The 25,720-nt window shown below is 59.3% G+C and overlaps 9 protein-coding genes across 9 annotated transcripts in view; 2 read left to right on the top strand and 7 right to left on the bottom strand.

Moving 5' to 3' along the window:
- Positions 1–115: 115 nt before the first annotated feature.
- On the bottom strand, positions 116–4,786 carry ACA1_114840 (Ser/Thr phosphatase; the record flags this gene model as incomplete). Its single annotated transcript, XM_004342155.1, has 17 exons — positions 116–201; positions 295–365; positions 472–540; positions 639–717; positions 850–979; positions 1,085–1,225; positions 1,375–1,476; positions 1,772–1,947; positions 2,031–2,161; positions 2,255–2,360; positions 2,510–2,608; positions 2,722–2,804; positions 2,945–3,116; positions 3,203–3,253; positions 3,379–4,150; positions 4,250–4,543; positions 4,673–4,786. 17 exons carry the CDS (start codon positions 4,784–4,786, stop codon positions 116–118), a joined length of 2,676 nt encoding a protein of 891 aa, XP_004342204.1.
- A 1,249-nt stretch (positions 4,787–6,035) lies between these two features.
- On the bottom strand, positions 6,036–6,461 carry ACA1_114830 (uncharacterized protein; the record flags this gene model as incomplete). Its single annotated transcript, XM_004342154.1, has 1 exon — positions 6,036–6,461. One exon carries the CDS (start codon positions 6,459–6,461, stop codon positions 6,036–6,038), a length of 426 nt encoding a protein of 141 aa, XP_004342203.1.
- Positions 6,462–6,569: 108 nt separating this feature from the next.
- ACA1_114820 (glucosylceramidase) lies at positions 6,570–11,005 on the bottom strand (the record flags this gene model as incomplete). The annotated part of the gene is made up of 18 exons (XM_004342153.1): positions 6,570–6,698; positions 6,771–6,905; positions 7,003–7,083; positions 7,207–7,362; positions 7,432–7,576; positions 7,683–7,742; positions 7,816–8,099; positions 8,188–8,254; positions 8,358–8,458; positions 8,552–8,684; positions 8,964–9,169; positions 9,255–9,380; positions 9,468–9,637; positions 9,785–9,971; positions 10,057–10,183; positions 10,284–10,332; positions 10,449–10,675; positions 10,806–11,005. The coding sequence occupies 18 exons, from the start codon at positions 11,003–11,005 to the stop codon at positions 6,570–6,572; spliced, it is 2,583 nt and encodes an 860-aa protein (XP_004342202.1).
- A 256-nt stretch (positions 11,006–11,261) lies between these two features.
- ACA1_114810 (glucokinase regulator, putative) lies at positions 11,262–12,815 on the bottom strand (the record flags this gene model as incomplete). The annotated part of the gene is made up of 7 exons (XM_004342152.1): positions 11,262–11,354; positions 11,463–11,603; positions 11,709–11,782; positions 11,875–12,058; positions 12,156–12,382; positions 12,522–12,593; positions 12,671–12,815. The coding sequence occupies 7 exons, from the start codon at positions 12,813–12,815 to the stop codon at positions 11,262–11,264; spliced, it is 936 nt and encodes a 311-aa protein (XP_004342201.1).
- Positions 12,816–12,948: 133 nt separating this feature from the next.
- ACA1_114800 (glucokinase regulator, putative) lies at positions 12,949–14,814 on the bottom strand (the record flags this gene model as incomplete). The annotated part of the gene is made up of 8 exons (XM_004342151.1): positions 12,949–13,172; positions 13,281–13,418; positions 13,542–13,621; positions 13,705–13,769; positions 13,886–13,950; positions 14,126–14,208; positions 14,306–14,388; positions 14,590–14,814. 8 exons carry the CDS (start codon positions 14,812–14,814, stop codon positions 12,949–12,951), a joined length of 963 nt encoding a protein of 320 aa, XP_004342200.1.
- Positions 14,815–14,916: 102 nt separating this feature from the next.
- Positions 14,917–17,438, bottom strand: ACA1_114790 (DEAD/DEAH box helicase domain containing protein; the record flags this gene model as incomplete). Its single annotated transcript, XM_004342150.1, has 6 exons — positions 14,917–15,023; positions 15,150–15,357; positions 15,450–16,082; positions 16,131–16,803; positions 16,903–17,021; positions 17,130–17,438. 6 exons carry the CDS (start codon positions 17,436–17,438, stop codon positions 14,917–14,919), a joined length of 2,049 nt encoding a protein of 682 aa, XP_004342199.1.
- A 176-nt stretch (positions 17,439–17,614) lies between these two features.
- On the top strand, positions 17,615–19,704 carry ACA1_114780 (cell cycle control protein; the record flags this gene model as incomplete). The annotated part of the gene is given in 3 exon segments (XM_004342149.1): positions 17,615–17,647; positions 17,748–18,314; positions 18,325–19,704. 3 exon segments carry the CDS (start codon positions 17,615–17,617, stop codon positions 19,702–19,704), a joined length of 1,980 nt encoding a protein of 659 aa, XP_004342198.1.
- A 169-nt stretch (positions 19,705–19,873) lies between these two features.
- Positions 19,874–21,917, bottom strand: ACA1_114770 (protein kinase; the record flags this gene model as incomplete). Its single annotated transcript, XM_004342148.1, has 3 exons — positions 19,874–20,154; positions 20,237–21,195; positions 21,286–21,917. The coding sequence occupies 3 exons, from the start codon at positions 21,915–21,917 to the stop codon at positions 19,874–19,876; spliced, it is 1,872 nt and encodes a 623-aa protein (XP_004342197.1).
- Positions 21,918–22,088: 171 nt separating this feature from the next.
- Positions 22,089–25,720, top strand: part of ACA1_114660 (DNAdirected RNA polymerase, beta subunit) — a gene marked incomplete at both ends in the record, with an annotated part of 5,898 nt that continues 2,266 nt past the window's right edge. The window contains 12 exons of the mRNA XM_004342147.1: positions 22,089–22,163; positions 22,248–22,402; positions 22,551–22,816; positions 22,916–23,033; positions 23,161–23,245; positions 23,342–23,446; positions 23,617–23,795; positions 23,890–24,115; positions 24,319–24,420; positions 24,545–24,692; positions 25,014–25,394; positions 25,566–25,677. Coding sequence (XP_004342196.1) covers positions 22,089–22,163; positions 22,248–22,402; positions 22,551–22,816; positions 22,916–23,033; positions 23,161–23,245; positions 23,342–23,446; positions 23,617–23,795; positions 23,890–24,115; positions 24,319–24,420; positions 24,545–24,692; positions 25,014–25,394; positions 25,566–25,677 — 1,952 coding nt within the window. The remainder of the gene's footprint in view (positions 22,164–22,247; positions 22,403–22,550; positions 22,817–22,915; positions 23,034–23,160; positions 23,246–23,341; positions 23,447–23,616; positions 23,796–23,889; positions 24,116–24,318; positions 24,421–24,544; positions 24,693–25,013; positions 25,395–25,565; positions 25,678–25,720) is intronic.

The raw sequence follows: 25,720 nt of genomic DNA, 5'->3' as shown, positions 1-25,720 counted from the left end.
TATTTATTATTTATCTTTATTTGCCCGCCTCAACGCAGTGGGGGTGTAATGTACACAACACAACCAGCCAGCTCTCTCTCGCCTTTCTCTCGCCTTCTCCCTCTCTCTCTCTCTCTCAGAGGGTGCGGTAGAGGCGGTCGACCTTGGGCCGCGCTTCGTTCTTCTTGTCGATTCGCAGCGCCCGCTCGAACACGGACAGGTCTGGACAGACAACAAAAGAACGTTGAGCAAGAAGACGAAGACGAAGAAGAAGAAGACGAAGCAAAGGACATGGGTGAGGTGGGTGGCACGTACTCCGGTCCATGCGCCTCTGTTTGAGATCCTCGACGGCCTCCTGGGCCGGAAGCTGGCTCACATTCTCCTCCCTTCGTGTGTGTGTCGTGTGTGTGTGTGGTGCGCACCACCAATCAGCCCCAAACGTCTCAAGACATAGCAGAGACGAAGAAACTGAGCGCTGTGGTTGGAACTGACCTGAGCTTCTTCATGATGATCATGAGCTTGCGCACGGTCTCCACCTTCTTTCGTATCCGCTCGGCGTGTCTGTTGGTAGAAAGCTCGGTCGTTAGTTGGCGCGATTCCAGGCAGTGGTCACGCGGCAAATATCCAACAAGTGAACAGTGTACAGCGGTAGGCCGTACTCTTCCTCTGACGCGAAATCGGCGGCCATTTGCTCGTCTTCTTCGACCGATTTGAGTATCGTGAGGCAAAACTTGGACACTGCGTGCCCGCGTGGTCAGTAAGAAGCAGAAGAAGAAGACGACGAAGAAGAAGACGACGACGACTGCGTGTGTGCATGTGCGGTGGTGCGTGTGCGATTAATAGTAATGTGCATCATATATGACAACGTACGTTGTTCGGCGATGAAGGGGAAGGAGAACGTGATGCCGTTCATAAACTGCGGGAGGTAGGCCGGGTGCGTGGTCCACGAAATCTGCTTGAACTCGTACTTGCCGTCCGCTTGCAACCACATGAACGCTCCCTACGCACGACACACACGACACACGGGACACACGGCACACAGAACGACACGCACGATTTCTTTCAGCGAATGCGTGTGGGGTGAATGAGAGGAGCGTGGGGGTACCTTGTTCTGGTAGAGATCGCAGTAGTTGGGGGCCGAGAAGACCGTGATGACGGGCGGCACGCGTTGGGTGGGATTCTCCGTCTCGTCGTCGGCGGGTCGTAGCGAGTCCTGCTTGAACCAGTGCTCGGCGTACCCGTACTGCTGCACCTCGTGCGCGCGAATCACCGACAGCAGCTGATTCGCTTCCTGTTGTGTGTGTGTGTGTGTGTGTGTGTGTCGTGTGTGTCAGCAGTCAGCTCGCTTTGGAGGCGGTGGGTTGAGGTGGCGGGGAGGTGGTTAGGGTGGTGCACCAAAAATTCTGTGACTGCCTTGTAGCCGTAGAGGTAGCCGCAGCCGCGGTTCCGGTTGGAGAGGTAGGTCACGGTCTGGTGCTCGCGCGCGTTGAGATCGTACTGGTCCACCAATGGATCCGACCACAGTAAATCACTGCGATGTGATTGGCAAGTCGATAATAATAATAAAAAAACAACAAAACATCTGAGCCGCCAGCCACGAGAACAAAGTTACTTCTTAGCAATCACGCAGTACCAGAACGCTCCTTGGTCGGGCTGGCATGAGTCATCCCCGAGTTGTCGCAAGCGTAGATTCGTGTTAGCAACACGCACGCCATCGCACACGTGCATGCACCACCGCACACGCACAACCGCACACGCACCATCGCACACACACATGCACGCCCACACGTACCGGCTCGGAGAATCGGTCGAGTTTCTTGATCTCGTCGACGTTCTTGATGAAGGGCGAGAGACCACCGTGCACGGCCAAATACTTGCCCTGCTGGGTGTCGACGACCGCGGCCAACGGCAGCGCATCGAACATCTCCATAAACTCCGTATAAATAGACTCCTCGTACTTACTCTTACCTGCACACAGCTCACCACGTCAGCAAACCAAACGCGACGTGTCGCGTTGCGTGTGTCGTGTCGTGCGCTGCTGTGGATTGTACATTCGGCCTTGAAGTTGAAAAACTCGGCCAGTTGTCGGCACTCGTGGTTGCCGCGCAGCAGGTGGAACGTCTGCGGATAGTTGATCTTGCACGCCGTCAGATAGAAGCACACCTCCGTCGAGAAGCAGCCCCTGTGGTCGACCACCACCGACACGCACACCAAACGCGCGTCAGCACAATGGTACCCCTCTCACGGGCATCGATCGATGGTTTTGAGGCCGGACCTATCGACATAATCGCCGAGGAAGAGATAGGGCGTGTCCTTGGGCTGACCCGCCGTGTCCATCAGAGTGAGCATGTCGTAGTACTGGCCGTGCACGTCTCCGCAAACTTTGATTGTTTGGGTGGTGGTTGGGTGGTGGGAGCCGGGTCAGTGTCAGGCGACCACATGCACAACATACCCCCCCCCCCAGCCAGACTCGAGCTGGGGTGTCGCCCACCACCCACCTAGGGGTGACGCAAGGGAGGCGAGGACGTACTGGCCAGCGGGCCGGTGATTTGGAGAACGTTGGGGCACGCGGCAAACAGGGCCTTGCCCTTGGCCAGTATCTCCTTCGCCAGATCGATTTCCAAACGACCTGGCCGGTGGTTGGTTGGTTGGTTGGTTGGTTGGTTGGTTGGTTGGTCATCAACGTTGGGCCGGGTGGTGGAGTCACCACACCGGTGTGGGCCACATGTGCTGCGCGCGTACCTTCTTCGAACAGGTGCTTCCGCAGCACCTGAAGGTTGGGCACGCTGCGGCTGCCGAACAGCTCCTCTCGCGTCAAGCGCGTGCTGCGAGCGACAGACGAAACTAAGGCTGACAGAAGCAATAGGGGGGAAAGGAAAGAAAGAGAAAACGAAACGACAACGACAACGAAAACGAAAACGAAAGAGAGAGAGAGAGAGAGAGAGAGAGCGTGGTGCACACGTACTCTCGGGGCAGGGGCAGGGACTTGACCATGCGCTCTGTGGTGGGCGCGTTGCTGCTGGCGAGGATGGCCTTGAGGTCCTTCCACGACACGCCGAGCGGGAGCTCATGCTGCACGCCCCTCCCGCCGGCAATCGTGTAGTTGCGCAGCTGCGCCTTCTTCTTGTCCTCCTTGGCTGGCGTCGATAAGAGATCAAATAAATAAATAAGTAAATAATAAAATAACACAAACTGAATGAATAAATAGCGCAAGTGAGAGTACCCTTTTGCGGCGTCGTTGGGGAGGCGAACGCGGGTATCGGGTCTACGGTCGCTGCACACGAAGAAAAAGTGAGCAGTTGCCACGTGGGAACACGACACACACACGCGTGTGCGCACACAGTCACACGCAGCACACGACACGCAATGCAATCTGTGATGCTCAGAGGACCCACGTACTCTCTGGGCGGGTCTTCTTGCGGTTCATGGTGGGCGAGGGCAGCTTGAGCTTGCCCAGCAGGGTCGACCCCTTCTTCTTCCCGCCACCTGCCGCCGCCGCGGCCTCGAGCTCTTTCGAGTGCTTGGAGATGTCCTTCTTCGCCTGCTTCGCCGCCCGGGCGCTCTCCCGCGGCGACAGCACCTCCTTCCGGGGCTGCTGCGCGTTGTTGCTGCTGCTGCCGTTGGTGGTGGTGGCCGCTGCGTTGCTCTGCAGGGTGGCGAGGCTGGCGATGGAGGCCAGCGGCGTGGACGAGCCCGCGGTGCTGTTGAGGAGCGAGGCCACGGGCGACGAGGCGGGACCGCCGCCGGACATGTGGGTGACGAGCGACTGGAGGTCGAGGAAGCTCTCGCGCTTCATGAGGTCCTTCTCGTTGGCCTTCTGCAGCTCCTCGAGCTCGAGCAGCGCGCCGCGCAGCTTGGCCCGCTCCTCCTTGGTCTCGCCCTCGCTGCGCGGGCTTTCGCAAGGCGACGTCGTCGCTCTGTCACTGCCGCTGCCCAGCGCGATCATGCTGCCCGCGGCCGTGCGACGCGGCGAGTTGCGCGGCGACGTGCGCTGGCCGCCGCCGTCGCTGCTCTGGCGCACCGACTGGCTGCGGCGCGGGGAGACCAGCGGCGCCGGGTCGGCGCCGTCCGCCGAGCTCGCGTGGGACGTGGACGACCGCGGCGACGTCTTGGGCGGCGAGGTGCACAGCGAATCGGCGGTCGGCAACGATGAGAATGGCGACGACGTTGGCTTCGGCGGTGGTGATGAAGAAGACGAAGACGACGAAGAAGACGACGACGACGACGATGAAGAAGAAGAAGATGAAGATGAAGGAGAAGAGGAAGAGACTGGGACAGGGTCGGACACAGAGATGGAGCGACGCGAGCCCGAGGGCGAGGTACCGATCTGGGCCTTGAGCTCCTCGCGCCGCCTGCGTCGCTCCTCGAGCCGGTTGAGGTGCTCGCGCTCCTCCTCCTCGCGCTGTCGCCTTCGCTCCTCGCGCCGGGCCAGCCGCTCCTCGCGCTGCCGCTCGTCGTCGCTCACATCGGGCGCGGGCGCGGAGGCGGCGAGAGCGCTGGTCCTCCCGCCACCGCCCGACGGTGGCGATGTAGGTGGCGACAAACTGCCGCTTTGGTCTTGCACCTGCGCCCATCGCACCGCACGCACACCGCACACGCACATGACACATGGAACACAAGAGATGACAAATAAGAAGTAGAAGCATAATGAAATGGAAGATGGAAGATGGAGGGGGAAGAAAAGAAAACGAACCGATTCGCCACGGGGCGAGGTCGCGCCCTCCTCCCATTTGCGGCTGATGAGTTTGGTGGCCCGTTGCCGTCTCTCGGACAGCTCTCGTCGTCGCTGTTCCGAACGCGTTTCCATCTCTCGCGTGTGTAGAAGAAGTCAAAGGGCTGATTTGCTCTACGCGTTGGAAGATGGACGGCCTTGTAGGGTTGCCGGGGAAGAGGTGATGAGATGAGGGGCTCGCGGGAGATTCAGGAAAGGCAGAATGCCGCACGAGGGCCTTCTCACCCTAGAGAGCGCGGAATCGAGTCCTCGGCTCGCCCCTTCTTGCTTTAGCTTGAAGATCAGGAAAGGGAGAAGAGAAGAAGGTAGCTTGGTGTTCGGATGTCTGCGCGAGGTGGTGGTTGCGGGTCCTCCTCACGAGTGCACCGCCTCCCCAGATCGCATTATCTTTTCTTTCCCATTTTCCCTCTTCTCTCCTCCGGTACCTGGCAACAAGAAGCTGGCCTTGTTTGGCCAGCTTGTCCAACAGTGAGTGCTCACTGCTTTATCAGCTTGGGAGTGTTGGAGTGCTTGTTAAGCATGCTCTTGAGCTGTGTATGGCCAAAATTCTGCATAGGCACCACTGAAACAAAAATGATGAGAGTAGGATGGGAAGATTGCTAGAGGATACCCTCAGGTTAACTTGTGCTCATGTGAAATGGACTGAACTTCATTCTCCATATTTGTGCTGAATTGGAGCACTATTCCTGAAGATTAAATTCCACCACAACAGCTCCATTTCACACTCATAAATCACTTTTAACTCCACAAATTCCAGGTTTTTGTGAAATCTTTTGGATCTCCAGTCCTCAATATCAGTTATCAGCCACAGTCTAGCATGTCAAATCTCACACAATTTTAGCACAACAAAATTTCCATTGTGACATCTCATTTCAAAGGAGGACAAGTTCTTTGTCATTGGTGATGCTCTTGACAACAGGTTCAAGGTTGCTGTTGCAGGCTGATGGAACGTTTGCCATGGCCACCACTGACTGGGGAAAGTGCATGCTGGTCTGCCAGCAGTGCTCCACTATATCACCACATCTACTCCTCATCACCAAAAGAAGGTGAAGGCAAGTTTTTGTTTATGTGTGTGGTTTGTGCATCATGTTATCTCCTCATGCCCCAAAACAAAAAGCCAACCAACTGTGCATTATTAAAAAGAAAAAATTATTTTTAATAACGCCCAATAATAAGTGGCAAGAACAAGTTTCATCACAAGCACACTCCTTGCCACTGAGACAAAGAAGAATGGGAAGGCCTGCTCAGGAGTGTGACATCAATCTGCCAGAAGGGGCAAGGAGACCTTCATTAAGCAGTGGAAGAGGGCTCACAAGACTATATTTTACCAGGCCTTGTCGTAGAGCTCGCTGCAGATGTAGTCGACTGCGGTCCTCGCCTTGATGTGGTCGGGAGCGAACCCGCAGCAGGTGCTCGTCTTGAGCTCGTTCACGATGTCGAACGGCACGAACACGCCGCCGCACTGCGCGTTGCACAGGTTGCTGTCCTTGTAGATGGAAAAGTTGAGGTTCTGCGAGTCGGCCGAGATGCTGAGCGACATGCTGCAGCTCGCGTTCATGCAGTTGAAGGGACTCGCGATGAGCTTGGCCTGGAGCTTGGGGCAGGTGCTGTTGTTCATCGGGCCGAACGACTGCGCGCAGTTCCCGTTGCACGACGAGGCGATGTTGATGGTCGTCATCTGCTGCCCTGCCACCACCGCAGCCACCACCGCCAAGAGGAGCACCACCACGAAGGACCGGTCCATCTTCATCTTTTAGTTCGGGCAGTGGTCTGGTTTTGTTGTCTTCACCTAAGTTTCATATCGGGGGTCACCCGCGCCACCATTGGTCCGATTTATGAAAGTCGACACGAAGACGACTCATGAAGACGTTGGTGTGGAGGCAGAAGAGAGGCGGTGATTGCGCTGGGTCCAGGCCCATTGCATGGCCCAGATGGCGAGCGGTCGCATGTGGCCCAGGGCTCGATAGTTGCCGCTCCCATCCCACGCCTGCCAACCACAGCGTAAGCGCTCACGAAACACACACGTGTGTGCGCGCGTGTGTGCGGTGTGTGTGCGAACCTCGGGCGTGCGGAACCAGTAGCCCAGGTCTTCGTAGATGGACCCGCAGACGCCGGCAGCGGTGATGAAGGCCTGGTCGACCAGCCCTTCGCCCATCATGCACGCCGCCAGCGCGAACGTCGTACCGGGCCACGCCTGCACGGTCGTCGTCGCCGCCGCCGCCGCCGCAACTCAGCCAACTCAGAGCCAACCAACCTCTCTCGGCACTGCGGTGACGAAAGGGGCGCCGTACCTCGGAGGAGTGCAGGCACGCGTAGTCGACTCTGCCGTCCGGTCGCATGCCGTTGACCGCCCCTCGCTTGCCTTCGTTGAACTGTGCGCCGTGCGGGTGTCGTATGTGGTTAAGTGGAGAGTGAGTGGCTGGGTGTGGACGCACAGCGCTGGTGTGTGTGTGTGCGTGTGCGTGTGTGTGTGTGCGTGTGTGTGCCTTCTTGACGTTGTTGGCAAAGACGGTCTTGAGTGCGGTGACTATCCGCTTGTCCGGCGCGATGGAGGGCAGGCCGCACGCTCGAGCGTACCACTGCCCGCAGAGCTGATCGGCCTGGATGCTGTCGTGATGCGTGCTCGTCGACGTGTCATAGTTGAAATAGCCCTGAAACGTAAACGCAAACGTTTCAATGTATTGCAAATGCAAATGTAAATGGCGAGCGCTGAAGCGTACGCTGGGGTTCCACAAGGACTCGTTGTAGACGCGGGCCGCGGATTGGTGCAGGTCGCGGTAGTGCTGGGCGACCGAGTCGTCGGCCAGCTGCAGTGCCTGGGCCATGGCGCACGCTGCGCTCAGGGCCGCCACCCACAGACCACCGCTGTACGCACTTACTCCCGTCGCACTGCAGCCAACGCCCGCCACCACAGTTGAGCGAAAGCATGGAATCGACCCTAATGGCGCCGGCGCACGCGGGCGATACGTACGTCCAGCTGTGGTAGGTTTGGTCGGGCAGGCCCTCGTTCTCTATCATTCCGTCCTTGTTCCTGCGCTGGTGCGTGAGTGTGTCGTGTCGTGGTCGTGGTCGTGTCGTGTCGTGTCGTTGGTGGTGGGGCTCACCTGTCGAATTGCTGGAGGTGGCGGAGGGCGGCGTCGACTGCGGGCCACACATCGGCCAGGAAGCGCTTGTCCTGCGTCGCCACAAAGTCGCGGTAGACCCCGAGCACGAACTTGCTGTTCAGATCTGCGGCTTCGGTGAGCTCGGTGGAAGGTGAGAGGTGCGAAGCCGGGAGAAGGCCCAGCTTACCCTTCCAAGAGGAGGTTTCGTGTATGTTGTAGGCGTTGAGCGCCACCCAGGGGTCGTCTGCGGGCGTGCCCATGTCGTACGGCACCGCTCCTCGCACCTGTTCACGACATCCACAGCACGCACGCACGCGGTACAGGCCTCGCGTAAGCGTGGGGGAGGTAGAGGCAAGTGTGTTGACAATGCACCTTGTTGGGCGCCTGCCTGCCGGTGGCCAACACGTCCACCATTCTGCTGTCCTCGCGCAGCGTCGCCCTGGGTCATCGGCGAAACAAAGAAAGAAAGCGAAAGAGAAAGAGCGAAAGAGAAAAGTGAGAAGGAACGACGCGGGGCGAGCCGGGAGTCTTAAGACGCGTACGCGGCGACCTCTCTCTGCAGGGCGAGCTGCAGCTGCGGCCAGTTGGCGATGAGCGCAAACGAGGCGTAGAAGAGGGCATCGCTGGCGTTGTAGAGCCGGTGCTGTTGGCGCCAACCCACATGCGCGTTAGAGACCCACTCCCGCAGCCGCCCGCCTGAACACAGTTGTCCCAGCGGCTGGGCGGCACTGCGTACCTCTTGGCTCTCCAGGCACGCCCAGCGGCCAACGTCGCTCTGCTCTTCCTCTTGGCCATCGGTCTCGCGCTTCTCTCGTCGTGGCTTCTCTTCCTTCGCCGAAAGTTCGTCCTGCAGCCACACCGTGCCGCCGCTGACAAGGCAGTACAACTCATTGAACAGCGCGCTCTGCATCGACATTGCGTGCGTCGTGTGTCACCGTGTGCGTGCGTGTATGCGTGCGTGTGTGCGTGCGTCGTTAGTGCCACAAGTGTAGCCATGTAATCGGCTGCGTTGGGGTACACTGGGGAAGCCCAACGCATTAATATAGTGTCATTACCTTGTACCTATTTATCAACGTCAAATGAGTTACACATCAACACTCAAGAATGTAGGGAATGCGTGAAATACGTTGGAATGCGGGGGTGCGTACCAGCCGGGAAGGCGTTTGTCGTCGAGAATCGGGGCCTGCCACTGTTCGATGAGGCGCTCCCACTGCGGGTACTGCACGAGGGCGTCACAGGCCAGCTGCGCTGCGCTGTCGCCGTGCTGCGAGTAGAAGCGGGTGTAGCGCCGCGTGTAGCGTCGACCCGCTCCGAACTCCACCACAGGATGGTCCCACGCCAGCGCAAACTCCACCTGCGTGTGTGCGATTGTGATTATCACGTGTGCGGTGTGTGCGGTGTGTGCGGTGTGTGTGTGTGTGTGTGTGTGTTGGTCGCACCTGTCTGTGTTCGCCGGGTGGGATCGTCACGCGGACGGCGATGGCGGCGCCGAGCGTCTGGCCCTCCTGCGAGGCCTTGCCCAGGGCGTCCCAGTTCTCCTCCAGCGCGCCGCTCCGCTTGAAGTCCTGCAAGGCCCAGGGTTGGTTAGTCGGGGCCGATCGCAATCTCGACAGAATGTGTGGCGCGGCCAGGCGGATGCGGGTGTGGCGTACCTTCCACACCTCGGCCCCGTCCGAGTTGGTGGCCCAGCACGAGCGCACGGTGATGTGCGCGTCGCTGTCGGGCGACGACGCGGCGATGGCGAACGACAGCGGCTCGCTCGAGGCGTGCGTCTTCCCTCCACGCTCGTCCACGCGCCACTGCGTGTGGTCCATCACCACACCTGTTATGGTGTCATCTCCTGCGCGCATAGCTTCGTCAGCACTTTAATTAATCTCTGACGTTTATCATTAAAAAATACCTTATTATAATAAATCAAATAAATTTATAATTAATACATATTAAATATAAATAAAATAAAAGGCCGTACGTTCGGGGTGCGGTCGGGTGAAGGGGGTGTTGGCGTGGCCGCCCAGCGCGTCGGAGGCGGCGCCGGTGCCGTTCTGCCAGGTGAACATGAGCGACGCGGTGATCTCGTCCTCCTGGTCCAGGTTCTCGAGCGTCCACACGAAGACGCACGCCGGCAAGCTGCTCTCTTTGTAGTTGTTTCCTATGACCTGCACACATACACGGGGCGCGATCGATTGGCTCCAGTCAACCGCACACGCACACGCACACGCACACGAACAGGGGAAAACGTACGGGTGAGATCTGGCGAGAGGTGAGGCGCAGCCGCGGCTCGGGTTCGTCGTAGACGGTCCACGCGCGAGGGAAGAGCGCGCTGTAGTAGCTCTCCTCGCCCACGAACGACCAGTCCCACGCACCCAGCCTGCTCTCCCAACGGCCCACATCAGCTCGCCACCATACCACACACGACACACACACACACACACACAGCAACCGCACACGCCACACCGACATTCGCGTACCGGTCGGTCGGAGGTATGCCCGGGTTGAGCACCGTGGCCTCGCTGTCCTCTGGTGCCGAGTAACAAGAATGAGAGTTACCGGTTGCGCCTGAGGTCTAACAACACACACACACGAGACACACGACACACACGACACACACACAAGGTGGCGGACGCGGGCGGTACCGCCGTCGGGCTCGATGAAGACGGAGAACTGGTTGGCGGGCACGACTGGCGCCTGGCCGCGGCCGTTGGGAAGAATGAGGCCCGGCTCGAAGTCGCCGCGCCAGCTGCGGCCCACGCAGCCGCCGCCCATGCCGCCCGCCGGCAGTCCGCTGCTGCTCGCCTGCCCGCCGCTCGCGTCCAATACCGGATCGCGCCCGCCGCGCTCCTCGCGCGCCTGTCGCCACAGCCTGCATGGCGTGTGCGTGAGTGTGTGGTGTGTGTGCCATGCGTGTTGTCGTGCATCAGCAACCGCGGCACGACACGACACGCACGGCACACACGCACAGGCTACATGGTTTGGGGGGGGGGCTGGAAGACCTGAAGCCGAGGGGCAGGTTGCGTAGGGTGTGGAGTAGCGGTGCGGTGAGGGGGCGCAGTTGGCGGGTGGGCTGCTCGCTCAGCCGCCGTTGCCAGAGGGCGTCGGTGGCGGTCGGCATCTGGGCGCGCTCCCTCGTGCTCTCGGGCACCTTGATCCTCTCCCCCTCCTCCTGCTGCCCACTTATGAAGCAGTGGATCATTTTATTCTATTTTATTTTGATGTATGGTGATCTCCCTAATCGCTGTAATGCTCTCGTCTCCCGCTAATCTTGCCTTTGGTGAAGTGTTGTTGATTATGAATTAAATTACTTTCTTGGTGTTGCTGCTGACGTGAAGATGAAGATGGAGTTGGGTGTGTCTTGATGGGACTGCAGAAGGTTCGGTCTTGAAATTCTGATGAAAGTGACCCAGAGCTCAACGGACCTCTGCTGGGCTAATGCCCATCATGAAGGAGGATCATGGGCGCGCAGCTTCGGCGATGAGCTTGCGCACGATGGGCTGCGCGTCGAGCTTCTCGAGGGCCTGTGCCACTGGCATCGGCGTGCTCGCCTGCCACGACACGAAACGCACATGACACACGACACACGTCAGCTGATTGATGCAACACGCACACGCACGAACGCACACGCACACGCACACGTAGGCAAGAGAGTGTACCAGGATGAGGGCGAGAGGGACGACTTTGCTGCGGCCGGTGGTGGCGGCCTCGAGGTGGCGCGAGATGGACCGCTCGGTGATGTCGCTCGTGAGGTCGTCCACCAGGTAGATCGACCGCAAGATGCACGTCGTCGCCTCCTCCTGCAAAAAAAGAACAAATAATTATGAAAAATTAAAATAATAAATAACAAATATATATATATATAAATTAGGTATATATAAATTAGAATAATTATTACTACGTACCGTTGAGACGCCCATGAGCTCCGAGACGATGTTCACCGAGCGGTGGAACAGCTTGGTGTTGCTCACGGACAGGTCTGGAGACAATGATGTGTGAAAGTTAAAAACAATTGGTTGAGCTAGCGAGTGGCTGGGGCGGAGGGAGAGGGAGCGAGCGAGCGAGGTGTACCGATCATGCGGTTCTTGTAGACCTTGCCGATGGCGACGTGGGCGTAGGTGGAGATGGCGTTGAGCGCGAACTTGGCGGCCAACTCGCCGAACGAGCGGAGGCCCGGCACGATGTCCACGTAGGGCACCGCGACCACAGCGCACACGCGCACGGTCTGCGTCAGGAAGCTGCGCAGCTTCGTCTCCTGCGCACATTCCATCGCACACACCTTAGCAACCTGCGTGTGCGTGTGCGATAATGCGTGTGCGGTGGTGCGTGTGCGTGCGGTGCGTGCGACGTACGGTCTGCAGCCTGCGGGCGATGAGGAGAGCGCTCAAGTTGGCGGGGGTCTTTCGGACCTCCTGCAGGAGGCGCTGGATGTCGGCCGTGGCGGGGTTGGCGTCATCGTCGAAATCGACAAACAGAACGAGGTCCGCGCTGGTCAGGTTGGGCAAGGCCTCCTTCTCGAAGTCGTCCCACGAGAGGTGGAACTTCTCGCTGACGCTGGTCAGGTCGCCATCTCTATTACCTTTTGGCACCACAATATTATTTATTGTTTATCTCTCTCAATCTTCAATACTATCAGGAGGAATTATTGTTGATTATTATTATTATTATTGAGAATATTTGTAAATATATATATATAATTCTTGAGCGAAGTAGTGTACCCATGTTCTTCCAGCCGTTGTGGACGAAGGCCTGCACGTCAGTGAACTTGGAACCGAATGTGGGCGGGCACTCTGCGGGTGTGTTGTTGGGTTGCACGAATGACGTGAGTAGGGCGCACAGCACTCCATCTTACAGGATTCAGTCGCACCAGAGGCGTCGATGGTCGTGAGCACGGCAATGCTGCCCGTGGAGAGGTAGTAGACGTGGCCGCCCTGCTTGAGGCTTTCACCGGCCGCGACCATCAACGGGGTCACGTTCTCGAGCGAGTTGTAAGCGCCCCTACACCACAGCATTCAGCACGACACACGCGACACACACGACACACGCGACACACACGACACACACGACACACACGACACACACACGACACACACGACACACACACGACACACAATACGCATGAGATGAATGCCAGGGCCTGGGCAATCAGGAGCTGTGCGGGGCTTGCCTGTAGGTGATCTCGTAGGCTTGGAGCAGGCCTTCGGTGGTGACGGGCTTGGGGAAGAGGGGCGCGTCGGCCGAGGGCGACGGAACCAGGTCGACGCCGCCCACCTCGGCGATGGCGCGCGCAAAGATCGTCTCCAGCAGGAACTTGGTCGCGCTGCCGCCCTTCATTCGGCTAGACCCCGTCAGCGTCTCAGGTCCCACCACTATCGCACGACACGCGACACGCGACACGCGCGACACACGACACACGACACAGTCGTCATTGAGTGAATGGCGGTGGAGGGCGAGCAGGCGGGGTTTGGAGCTGTTACGAGGGTTGAGAACGTAGTGACGCGGCGGAGCGCCGGCGCTGTCGGCGAGGTCGCGGAGGTGGGCTTGCTGCAGGCGCACGGCGACCTGCTTGAACGTGTGGTCCCACTTCTCGATGGGGTTATCCCTCGCCAGGCTCACTGTGTCATCCCCACCACCGGGCATCAGCCACGCAACACACGACACACGACACACGACACACGACACACGACACATGACACACGATACACGACACACGACACACACACGCAGAGGGTCCGTACCCGGGTTAAAGCCGAGAAGAACGCTGGAAAAGTGGGGCTGGCTCATGGCGTAGACGAGCTGGCCCGCCACATAGCCCGCGCTGGACAACAAGGAGAGGGGAGGGGGAGAGTGAATAACCTGATCAGCTGAGGCTCCCAGTCGACAAAATAATGGTGTACGCACCTGAAGCCGCACGTGATGCCCACGAAGAGAACACGGGCCTTGCCCTTTGTGATCGCGATCAAGTCCTAAAATGGTGCCATTGCGCCGTCGATTGAGTGGGAACAAACTGTGGTGAGAGGAGCCCCAACACGACGGGTTCCGACCCGCTTGATTGGGACTGGACCGTGGGACGGGTACGTACCTGGGTGCCCAGGTGGGGATTGTCCTCGGCGCTCTCCCTGGACGCGATTACCGCCTCGTCGCCTCCTGCACGAGTGCGGAACCGGTCCCTCTTTAGTGCTGCGTGTGTCGTGTAGTGCGCGCATGTGTGGTGTGTCGTGTGCGTGCCGTGTGTGTGTGTGTCACATGTCGTGTGCGTGCCGTGTGTTGTGTGTTGTGTGTAGTGCATGCGCTCCATCTTTGCATCAAGGAGAGAGCGAACCGGAGACGAGGTAGTAGAAGAGGGGCTTGCGGCCCAGTCCCACCAGCAGCTCATTGAATCCACGGCTCAGGAAGAAGGCCAGCCTACACGTTGTTCGATGCATCGTCATCGCCATCATCATCATCATCGTCATCATCATCAATGACCATCGCCCCGGCATATGGTGAAGGAGGAGCGTACCGGCCTGAGGTGCCGCAGCCCGAGAGCACAACGGCCGCTTCCTCCTGTGCGGGAGCCCTCAACAGCGAAGCCACCACCGTCACCTGCTCTCGCCCGGTGGGCCGACGTTAGTCACTGCCCGGAGACCTCCGATATTTTTATTATTTTTGACAAATACTCAATAAAGAAGTAATAAATATACAAATATACAAATATACAAATATACAAATATACAAATATACAAATATAATAAAATAATACAAATAATAATACAAATAAAATAAGTATAGGGAGAGAGGGAGTACGAGGTGGTCGAGGGAGGGGAGGAGGTCGTAGACGCTGAGACCAGAGCGCCAGCCGGAGAAGAGCTGCGCGTCGGAGTGGCGGCACACGCGGAGAAACCCGGTAGGGGACACCACGTCCATCTCCACACTCGCCTCGTTCACGCGCTCCGTCACCGACGGCGGGCCGCTCCACACGCCCTCACCCCCGTGCAGCAACTGCTCAGCTCTTCCTGCGCTACCTTCCATCTCTCCTTGCACACTCACAAATACGAGGAAACAAAGAAAATAGAAAGAAAAGGTTTTTTCTTTTGGAAAGAATGAGAGCTTCGTGTGTGACCTCCACCACAACTACTGCTGGGTCGATCGCCAGCCTGAGTCGGAAGATGGGCGGAAGGCCTGGAACATGCCGTGCTGGTACCCTGGCTTGCTGCCGCTGCCCTGTCCACCTCCTCTCCCTGAACGTATACGACGATGGAGAGGATGATGAAGGAGGTGTGAGAAAGTGGGAAGTGGTGAACAACAACATGCATCGTCTTCTTGTCAGTGGTGGTGGTGGTGGAAGAGAAAGGAGATGGGCGAACCTCTGTCCGATCCACCGCGGTGGCCGCCCCTACCGCGGGCGCTGCCCGGGCCTCCTCCTCGGCCACCGCCGCCGCTGCCGCCGAATCCGATGCCGGAGGTGCGGCGAGGGGCGCCCTCGCCTCCGCCGTCTCTTCTGTTTCGGTCGTGCGAGTGCGGCGCTCCGCCGCCCACACCTCCGGTGCGACGGAACCATTTTACTGTCGAAGCCTGCGCCAAGCAACCACATCATGTCTAGTGAGAACACACACACACACACCGCACACACACACACCGCACACGCATGGCCGAGAAGAAAGTACCAATTGGAGCAGCTCGGGTGGCACGTTCTGCTTGGCGGCCTGTAGGGAGCTGGTGAGGTGGGCGGCAAAGACCGACTGGTTGCGGGTGATGAGCGTGTAGGCGACGCCCGACTGGCCCGCGCGGCCCGTACGGCCCACGCGGTGAATGTGCGAGTGGATGTCGCGCGCCACGTCGTAGTTGACCACCGTGCGCACGGTGGGGATGTCGAGACCGCGTGCGGCCACGTCAGTGGCCACTAAGATGCCGACGCGGCCCGCGCGGAAGCCGTTGACGACCGACGTGCGCTCGGCCTGGGCCTTGTCGCCGTGCAGGCCGCCGCAGGCGAAGCCGGCCTCCTCGAGGCTGCGCGAGAGCAGCTCGCAGCCGTGCTTGGTGGCGACGAAGATGAGCACCTGGCCGGTCATGGCGAAGACCGAGAGGTGCTCCATGAGCCACGGCCATTTGTCGGTGTCAGACTGCATGATGTGAACCACCTGCTGGACGTCGGGGTGGGCCTCGCCCGCGGTGCCGATGTTGATGCGCACCGGGTGGGTGAGGAGGTCGCTGACCAGCTGTTCGACGCCGCGCTTGAAGGTGGCCGAGAAGAGCATGGTCTGGCGGTCGGGCCGGGTCTGGCCGGCGATGGAGCGCACCTGCGGCTCGAAGCCGAGGTCGAGCATGCGGTCGGCCTCGTCGAGCACCATGTAGGTCACCCGGCGCATGCTCAGAGTGCCCTTGCGCACCATGTGGATCAACCGGCCGGGCGTGGCGACCACCACCTCGACGCCGGCCTTGAGCTCCTTGGCCTGGTCGTACGTGTTCTTGCCGCCGTAGACCGCGCCCACGCGCACGTTGACGCGCTTGGCGAACTTGCGCGTCTCGCGGTGGATCTGCGCGGCGAGCTCGCGCGTCGGCGCGAGGATGATGGCGATGGGTCCGTCGCCGGGCGCCAGCGCCGGCTGGTCGAGCAGGTGCACGAGCATGGGCAGCACGTAGGCCAGCGTCTTGCCCGAGCCGGTGCGCGCCTGCGCCACGACGTCGAGCCCGCGCATGACGCACGGCACGGCCTGCTTCTGCACCGGCGTCGGCGCGCCGAAGCCCTGGCGCTCGATCTCGCGCTGCAGCTTGTCGGGCAGCCGGAAGTGCTCGAAGGCCTTGGCCGGCCGCGGAATGCGCTGCGGCGCGCCCTCCACGCGAATGTCGTACATCTGGCGGTAGTCGTGCACCTCGGCCTCGGTCATCCGGGTCACCTCCTCGGGCTCCACGTAGAAGTCGCGCTTGAAGCTCTCGTAGTGGATCTGCGAGTGGTCCAGCGGTGCCAGCGCCTCGATCTCCTTCTTGCGCTCCACCAGCGGGTTATCATCAGAGTCGTAACTGGTGTGTAGTAATAGAAGAAGAAGAAAAACGTAGAACGTAGAACGTTATCGTTACAAGCTGTGCAGCACACATGAACGGGCATGTAGCAAGTCATACTCTAGATCGTCGTCATCTACGTCATCGCCGTTGCCCTCGCGCTCCTCCTTCTCCTTCTCTTTCATGTGCTTCATGAAGCTCTCCAGTGGGTCCTCCTCCTCGAATTCTGCCACCAGCGCCTGCACAGCGACATGACGAGTGGCGTGAGTTCGTTGGTGAACAGAAGCGTCGTAGTAGAGGGTGCCAAGATGGCAACAAGATGAGCAGCCAAAGTCCACTACACGCACCTTGGTCTGGGCAGGCTTGATTATGCCGGCCTTCTCCTTCTTGACGGTGTCGTGAATTCCCTCCATGAATGCGTCCAAGGGGTCGACCTCGTCCTCGGCATCCGCTGCCTCCACGTTTTGCTTTTCTTCGTTTGGCTCCTCTTTGGCATCATGGTGCCGATCGCTGGCTGCCTCCTCATCATCAAATCCGAGGAGTGCTGCAGGCGGGGGGCGTTTGCGTTCCTCCGTGTCCTCAAAGCGGCCCCGCTTCTTGTCGCCCATGGCGAAGCCAGAGAACCCCGAGAACCCTGACTGCGGCCCGCGCTTCATCTCTCTCTATCAATTTGTGGGTTGTCTTTATTTTGTTTTTCTTTTGTTTCGCAAACTTTTCGCAATAGGTTTCGAGAAACAAGCTTAATCCCAACTTTTCTCGACTTTTTTTCCTGGGGTCACTGTCGCAAAATAAAGGAAAGATAGGGCGGCCGGCAGTCGTGTGACAATTCAAGATGGGAGACCGAAGAGGCCAGCGTGCTCCGCAGGTACGAAGCTGCCTCCAAATTGATTCGTCATTTATGCCTTGCTCATTTTGTTAATCGCCCAACTGATCCCCCCCCAAATTTTGTCGATTGAACGATATAGGTGAAGAACAAGTCGGCGGCCGAGATCCAGATCACTGCCGAGCAGATCATTCGCGAGGCGCAGGAGCGGCAGGAGGAAGAAATCCAGCCGCCCAAGCAGAAGATCACCGATAAGGAGGAATTGGACGAGTATCGATTGCGGAAGCGTAAGGAATTCGAGGATCAGATTCGCAGGCAGCGCGGCCTCATCACAAATTGGCTCAAGTATGCCGCCTGGGAGGACAGCCAGGGCGAGATGGAGCGGGCGCGCAACGTCTACGAGCGCGCGCTCGATGTGGAGTACCGCAATGTCACCATCTGGCTCAAGTACGCCGAGATGGAGATGAAGCACAAGAACGTCAACCTCGCCCGCAACCTGTGGGATCGCGCGGTCACGCTCCTCCCGCGCGTCAGCCAGTTCTGGTACAAGTACATCTACATGGAGGACATCCTGGGCAACTACGCCAATGCGCGACAGATCTTCGAGCGATGGATGGAGTGGCAGCCCGACGAGCAGGCCTGGAACTCCTACGTCAAGTTCGAGATGCGGCAACGGCGAGGTGGAGCGCGCGCGGTCGGTCTACCAACGGTATGTACAGAGCAACCCGACCGTCAAGACCTGGGTCCGCTGGGCGCGCTTCGAGGAGAAGCTGGGCGAGGTGGCGCGGTCGCGCGAGGTCTACGAGAAGGCCATCGACTACCTGGGCGACCTGGCCAACGACGAGCTGCTCTTCATCGCCTTTGCCGAGTTCGAGGAGCGCGCGCGCGAGTACGACCGCGCGCGCGCGATCTACAAGTACGCGCTCGACCACATCCCGAAGGCGCGGGCCGACGACCTCTACCGCATGTTCATCACGTTTGAGAAGCAGCACGGCCAGCGCAGCGACATCGAGGACGTCATCGTCGGCAAGCGCCGCTTCCAGTACGAGGAGGAGCTCAAGACCAACACCCACAACTACGACATCTGGTTCGACTACGTGCGCCTCGAGGAGATCAACTCGCCGGCCGAGCGCGTGCGCGACATCTACGAGCGGGCCATCGCCAACGTGCCCCCGGCCGCCGACAAGCGCTTCTGGCGGCGCTACATCTACCTGTGGATCAACTACGCGCTCTACGAGGAGCTCCAGGCCAACGACGCCGGGCGCGCGCGCGAGGTCTACAAGCAGCTGCTGCGCATCATCCCCCACCAGAGCTTCTCCTTCAGCAAGGCCTGGACCATGGCCGCCCAGTTCGAGATCCGACAGCTCGACCTGGCCGGCGCGCGGTCGGTGCTCGGGCACGGCATCGGCATGGCCCCGAAGGAGAAGGTGTTCAAGTTCTACATCCAGCTCGAGCTCCAGCTGGGCAACGTCGACCGCTGCCGGCGCCTGTACGAGGCCTACGTCGAGCGACACCCCGACAAGTGCTCGGCGTGGACCTCCTACGCCGAGCTCGAGCGCCAGCTGGGCGAGGTCGAGCGCGCGCGCGCCATCTACGACCTCGCCGTCGAGCAGCCGCTGCTCGACATGCCCGAGGTGCTGTGGAAGGCCTACATCGACTTTGAGATCGAGCAGGAGGAGGCCGAGCGCACCGAGCTCCTCTACCGGCGCCTCCTCGAGCGCACCAAGCACGTCAAGGTCTGGATCTCCTACGCCCAGTTCCTCGCCACCATCGCCGGCCGCGCCGACGACGCCCGCACCACCTACGAGGACGCCTACAAGTACCTCAAGAACGCCGGCCTCAAGGAGGAGCGCGTCCTGCTGGTCCAGAGCTGGAAGCAGTTCGAGGAGCAGGCCGCCGACGAGAAGGGCCTCGCCCGCGTCAACGCCCTCCTCCCCAAGCGCATCAAGAAGCGGCGCCCGATCAAGACCGACGACGGCACCGCCGCCGGCTGGGAGGAGTACTACGACTACATCTTCCCCGACGAGCAGGCCGCCCTCCCCAACCTCCGCATTCTCCAGAAGGCCCACCAATGGAAGGCCGCCGAGTCCTCTTCCTGATCATCATCTTCTTCGTCATCGTCATCATCATCGTCTTCTCTCTTCTTCTCTTCTCTCTTTCTTCTCTCTTCTGGAAAAGGACAATAAGATGGAGTATGAAACCAATGATCGTTCTTGATGGCGGAGAAGAAGGTGATGATGAAAATGAAGATGGAGAAGAAGAAGATGTCTACACGCCCTGCAGCCACGGGTGCTGGAGGGACTGCTTGGCGGTGGCTCGCTTGGCCGGGTCGTACTCGAGCATGGGCCGCAGGAAGGAGCTGAGCGCGGCGGCCTCGTCGGCGGGCAGGTGGTACTTCTCCTTGAGCACCTCCTCCAGCGGCCAGTACTGGAGGTTGCCGATGTACTTGAGCTTGCCCAGCCGGTTGAAGTACCGGCGCGCGTACTTGCCTCGCGAGGCGATCGCCTTCGGAATGTTGCCCAGCGTCTCGATGAACTGCGCCAGATGATCTGCATCGAATAGAAAGCGTGAGATGATGACGAAGATGAAGATGAATGAATGAATGAATGATGAAGATGATGACGAATGTACCGTCGCTCTTGTCAAAGTTCTTGCCGGAGCGGGGCTCGAAGAGGAGGTCGCCGGTGGCGAGCTCGAAGACGATGCAGGCCATGGACCACATGTCGACGGGTGTGGAGTACTTGGCGCCCACGATGGCCTCCAGCGACCGATACTGCCGCGTCTGGATGTCATCGGTAAAGTGCTTGTGGGTCCAGCACGCGTTGCCAAAGTCCACGATCTTCACCGTGTAGTCGGTCGGCTCGAGGCTCAGGCCGCTGCTGGCCGCGTTCGCGCTCTTCTTCTCCGCCTCCGTCTCCTTCTTCTTGGCCTCTTCTTCCGCCACCTCTGCCACCACCGGCTCTGCTGCCGACTTCTCGCTCTCGCCGGCGGTGTCCGCTGGCGTCTCGACCGACAGCTCCGCCGTCACCGTCACTACCGACGCCGACGCAGCCACGACCGTCGCCGACTCGATGGTCTGGGGCGGTGGCGTGGGCTCGTCGTCCTTGAGCCTGAGCTGCCGCTTGCGCCGCTGGTTCTTGGTGAGCTTGGCGCTGCTGCTGCCGCCGGCCGCCGCGTCGTCTGAGGCGCCCGCGCCCACCGGACCGGCACCGCCGGCGCCGTCGTCGGCCGCGAGGAGGAGCACGTTCTCGGGCTTGAGGTCGGTGTGGATGAGCTGGAGGCTGTGGATGTAGTCGAGGCCCACCAGCACCTGCTTGGTTATTCGCTTCACGATGGCGAGCGGGAGGCCGCGGTAGTTGGTGCGCTTGATGAGGTCGAGCAGCGAGCAGCCCAGGGTCTCGAAGACCATGCAGACGTGCTTGCCGTTGGGGCCGCGGTGGTGGAAGTGGTCGAGCAGATGCACCACGTGCTTGTCGTCCTTGGGGTCCTGCTGCGTGAGCTTGTTGAGCATCTCGATCTCGTCCATCGCCGCCTCCGTGTACTCGGTCGCGCTCTTCACGATCTTGAGCGCTCGGTGCGTGTGCGGGGTGCTGGTGGCAAATGATGGTGATGATGTGCGATTAGAGATTGATAACATTCTCATCATTTTTGATGAAGAGGTAAGAGATGGAACAACGTACGTGGTGTCGTGCACAAGCCACACGGTGGAGAAGTGGCCCCAGCCGAGTTTGCGCACGATGCGGTACCGTCGGTTGTAGAGCTCGCCCACCTGCACCGGGTGGTAGCCTCCCTTCACGTAGTCCTCCGTTCCCTCGTCCTCATCCGAGTCGTCCTCGCCCGAGCTGCTGTCATCGCCGCCCTCATCGGACGAGGAGCCGTCGTCTTCGTCTTCATCTCGATTCCCCTTTCCGGCCTGCTTCTTGGCATTGGCCGACTTGCTACTCTCGGCTCGCCCCTTCTTCACATTCGCTTTAGAGGAGCGCGCAGACAAAGCTGCGATGGCAGCGGCGCCGGGCTTCGATGGCTTTCGATTGTTGGAATTGCCGACGACGTCCTTCTTTGCTCTCTTTTCATCTGTGGGCTTCACATCCTCCTCCTCATCTCCGCTATCATGTTCAGGGGCCTTGTCCTGCGTTGCGCCACCGGTGGCGTTGGGCTTGGGTCCCGTCTTCTTCTTCTTCTTGCGATTTTTACGGGCCTTGTTCGATTTGGCAGCCCCGCCCAACATCGTTCCTCCGCCCAAGCTGGTGCCGCCCAGGCTCGTGCCGCCGCCTCCATCATCTGCAGGCACCACCTTCTTGTCTTCCTCCATCTTGTATAATTCTGGAGATCTGAGGCCGATTACTGCCCGATTAAATCAAATCGGGAGAAAAGGCGCCAAAAGAGCAGTTCTGAGAAATCAAGAAGAAAATGATTATTTATCTTTACTTTTGTCAATCGATCAAAAATCACCACCCGATCGTCTGAGACAAGCGCTGCCATCATGGAGGGTCTTATGACGGAGGCGCCTGATCTCTTTGACTCGAAAAAGCTCACACAACCCGTCGGCACCGTCGAGGTACATCTTCAAACACCGCCAGCGCTGCTCTGGGCGTAGGCCAATTTTTAATTGTGCTGATTTTATTCTACTCGATTTATTCAGGACAAATGGAAGCTGTTGCCTGCGTTTCTGAAGGTGAGGGGTCTGGTGAAGCAGCACATCGACTCCTACGATTATTTCATAAATGTAGAAATCAAGAAAGTGCTGGAGGCCAACGCGCTGGTTCAATGCGATGAGGACACCACCTGGTTCCTTCGGTACTTCACCCTCTGCCCACCACAACTCAGTCCATTCTCCGCCTCTTCTCTTTGATGCATGCATCATGCTCCGCCCGGAGGCATCTCCGTTCTTTCACGCTGTGCACTGACAGGCACTTTGCTCACTCTCCCTCCGCACACTGACCAGGTACAAGAACATATACATCGGCGAGCCCACGATCGAGGAGGACCTCGTGCCCGTGGCCGTCACCCCCCAGCACTGCCGCCTGCGGGACATCACCTACTCGGCCCCCATTTCGGTCGACATCGAGTACACCCGCGGCAAGCAGATCGTGATCCGCAACGGCATCGTCATCGGCCGCATGCCGATCATGCTCAAGTCCAGCAAGTGCATCCTCACCGGCAAGAACGAGCAGGAGCTCGCCGCCCTGCAGGAATGCCCGCTCGATCCTGGTACACACACACACACACACAACACAACATACACACAATTTCAATGGCAATGACTCTTACTCGCGCTCGTCTACGTGGGTGGATGATGCCACGACACAGGCGGCTATTTCGTCGTGAAGGGAGTCGAACGAGTGCTGCTGGTGCAGGAACAGCTGTCCAAGAACCGTATCATTATCGAAGAGGACAAGACCGGCGGTGTGGCCGCGAACGTGGTGAGGTACCGCGGCCCCTTCCCATTTCAGCGCACATCTCGTCCTCTCCCTGTGTGTGTGCGTGTGACGTGTGTGTGTCATGCTAACGCCGCTTCCTATGATGATTAGTTCCACGCACGAGCGGAAGAGCAGGACCACCCTGAATGTCAAGAATGGCAAGATCTATCTCAAGCTCAACATGCTCACCGAAGAAGTGCCGATCGTTATTCTGATGAAGGTAACGATCATGATGTTCTCTTCTTGATCCCAATGTGGTTTGCCGTCCACTCCGCTGGACAGCCTCGTGTGCTCACTGCGTGGCGCCAATGCACAGGCCATGGGCGTGGAGTCGGACCAGGAGGTGGTACAGCTCGTGGGCAGCGAGCCCTACTACGCCGACATGATGTCGTCGTCGCTCGAGGAGTGCTGCAGGATGCAGGTCTTCACCCAGACACAGGCGCTCGAGTACATCGGCAACCGCATCAAGAAGAACAACCAGCGCAAGCCCAAGCCCAAGGCACACTAGCTTGCGCCCCCCCCCCGCGTGTGCGCGCTGGTGCGGCTCGGCGACAACTGGCTAACAGTGGCCACGGTGCCATTGGCTCCTAGGCCGAGGAGGCGCGTCACATTCTGGCGAGCGTGGTGCTCTCGCACGTGCCCGTGGTCAACTACGACTTCCGCGTGAAGGGCATCTACGTGGGCCTCATGATCCGCCGCATTCTGCTGGCCATGCGCGACCCCTCCACCATGGACGACAAGGACTACTACGGTAACAAGCGACTCGAATTGTACACAACCGCGCCTCTTCGTTCGTTGGTTCGTTCGTTCTTTTTCTTTTCGTACTTTTTCGTTCATTCTCGCTTTCGCTCTTTCGCTTGTTAGAGCTGGCTCGCTGCTGTCGCTGCTGTTCGAAGACACCTTCAAGAAGTTCAACGCCGAGCTCAAGCGCCAGGCCGACACCGTGCTGGCGAAGCAGAACCGGGCCGCCGAGTTCGACATCCTCAAGTGCATCCGCCAGGACACCATCTCCTACGCCCTCTCGCGCGCCATTTCGACCGGTAACTGGAATCTCAAGCGTTTCAAGATGGAACGTGCCGGCGTCACACAGGTTTGTGTGTGTGTGTTGTGTGTGTCGTGTGTGCGTCGTGTGGACGCAATGCAGCGGTGGACATCATTGTGTGTGTCGTGTGTGCGTCGTGCGTGTGTCATGTGTGTGTCATGTGGACGCAATGCAGCGGTGTACAGCATTGTGTGTGTGTGTGTGTTCGCGTACACACTCGTTGACTGACGCACTGTTGGCTCGCACGCCAGGTGTTGTCTCGGCTCTCGTTCATTGCGGCGTTGGGCATGATGACAAAGATCTCCTCCCAGTTCGAAAAGACCCGCAAGGTCAGCGGCCCCCGGTCGCTTCAGGTACCTAGACTATGCTCCCCCCCCCGCCGACGCTTCGTTCTTTTGCCAGACACGAGACACGAGCAGCGAGTGAGTGACCTGGGTGGGCGGTGCTTCTCTGTGACGCACGCGCGGCGGGTTTTAGCCTTCGCAATGGGGCATGTTGTGCCCGTCGGACACGCCCGAAGGAGAGTCGTGCGGCTTGGTCAAGAACTTGGCGCTGCTCACTCACATCACCACCGACGAGGACGAAGCCCCCATCCGCCGGATCGCCCTCAACCTCGGCGTCGAAGGTTTGTATTCACTACAACACGACACACACGACACACACGACACACACGACACACACGACACACACGACACACACGACACACACGACACACACGACACACACGACACACACGACACACACGACACACACGACACACACGACACACACGACACACACGACACACACGACACCACGACACACACGACACACACGACACACACGACACACACGACACACACGACACACACGACACACAAGACGACCACGACACACACGACACACACGACACACACGACACACACGACACACACAACACCTGACTGACAGCAACGTGGCACGGCAGATATGGCGCTGTTGTCGGGAGAGGAGATGCACTCGGCGGGCAACTACCTGGTGTTCATGAACGGTATGCTGCTGGGCGTGCACCGCGCGCCGCACACGTTCGTGCGCAACTTTCGACTGCTGCGCCGGTCGGGCAAGATGAGCGAGTTCGTGTCGGTCTTCATCCACTACGGCCAGCGTTCGATCTACATCGCCTCCGACGGCGGCCGCGTGTGCCGGCCGCTCATCATCGTCGAGAAGGGCCGGCCGCGCGTCGAGACCAGGCACATCAAGGAGGTCACCGACGGCTTCCGCACCTTTGACGACTTCCTCAAGGAGGGCCGCATCGAGTTCCTCGACGTGAACGAAGAGAACAACTGCTTCCTCGCCCTCTCCGAAAAGGGTGCGCACACACCTTTCTTCACCACACACACGCCCCACAAGCCTCAAGTGCTCACGTGTGTGTTGTGTGTGTGTGTGTGTGCGTGCGTGCGTGTTGTGTGTGTGTGTGTGTGTTGTGCGTGTGTCGTCGTCGTTGTGTGTGTCGACGTGTGTGTTGTGGCGCGTGGCACAGAGATCACGATGAGCACGACGCACCTGGAGATCGACCCGCTGACGATCTTGGGCGTGTGCGCGGGCCTGATCCCCTACCCGCACCACAACCAGTCGCCGCGTAACACCTACCAGTGCGCCATGGGCAAGCAGGCCATCGGCAATATCGCCTACAAC

Source organism: Acanthamoeba castellanii, assembly GCF_000313135.1.
Source record: "Acanthamoeba castellanii str. Neff unplaced genomic scaffold scf7180000084669, whole genome shotgun sequence".
NCBI classification, from domain to species: Eukaryota; Discosea; order Longamoebia; family Acanthamoebidae; genus Acanthamoeba; species Acanthamoeba castellanii.
This window is presented reverse-complemented; position numbering and strand designations above follow the sequence as displayed.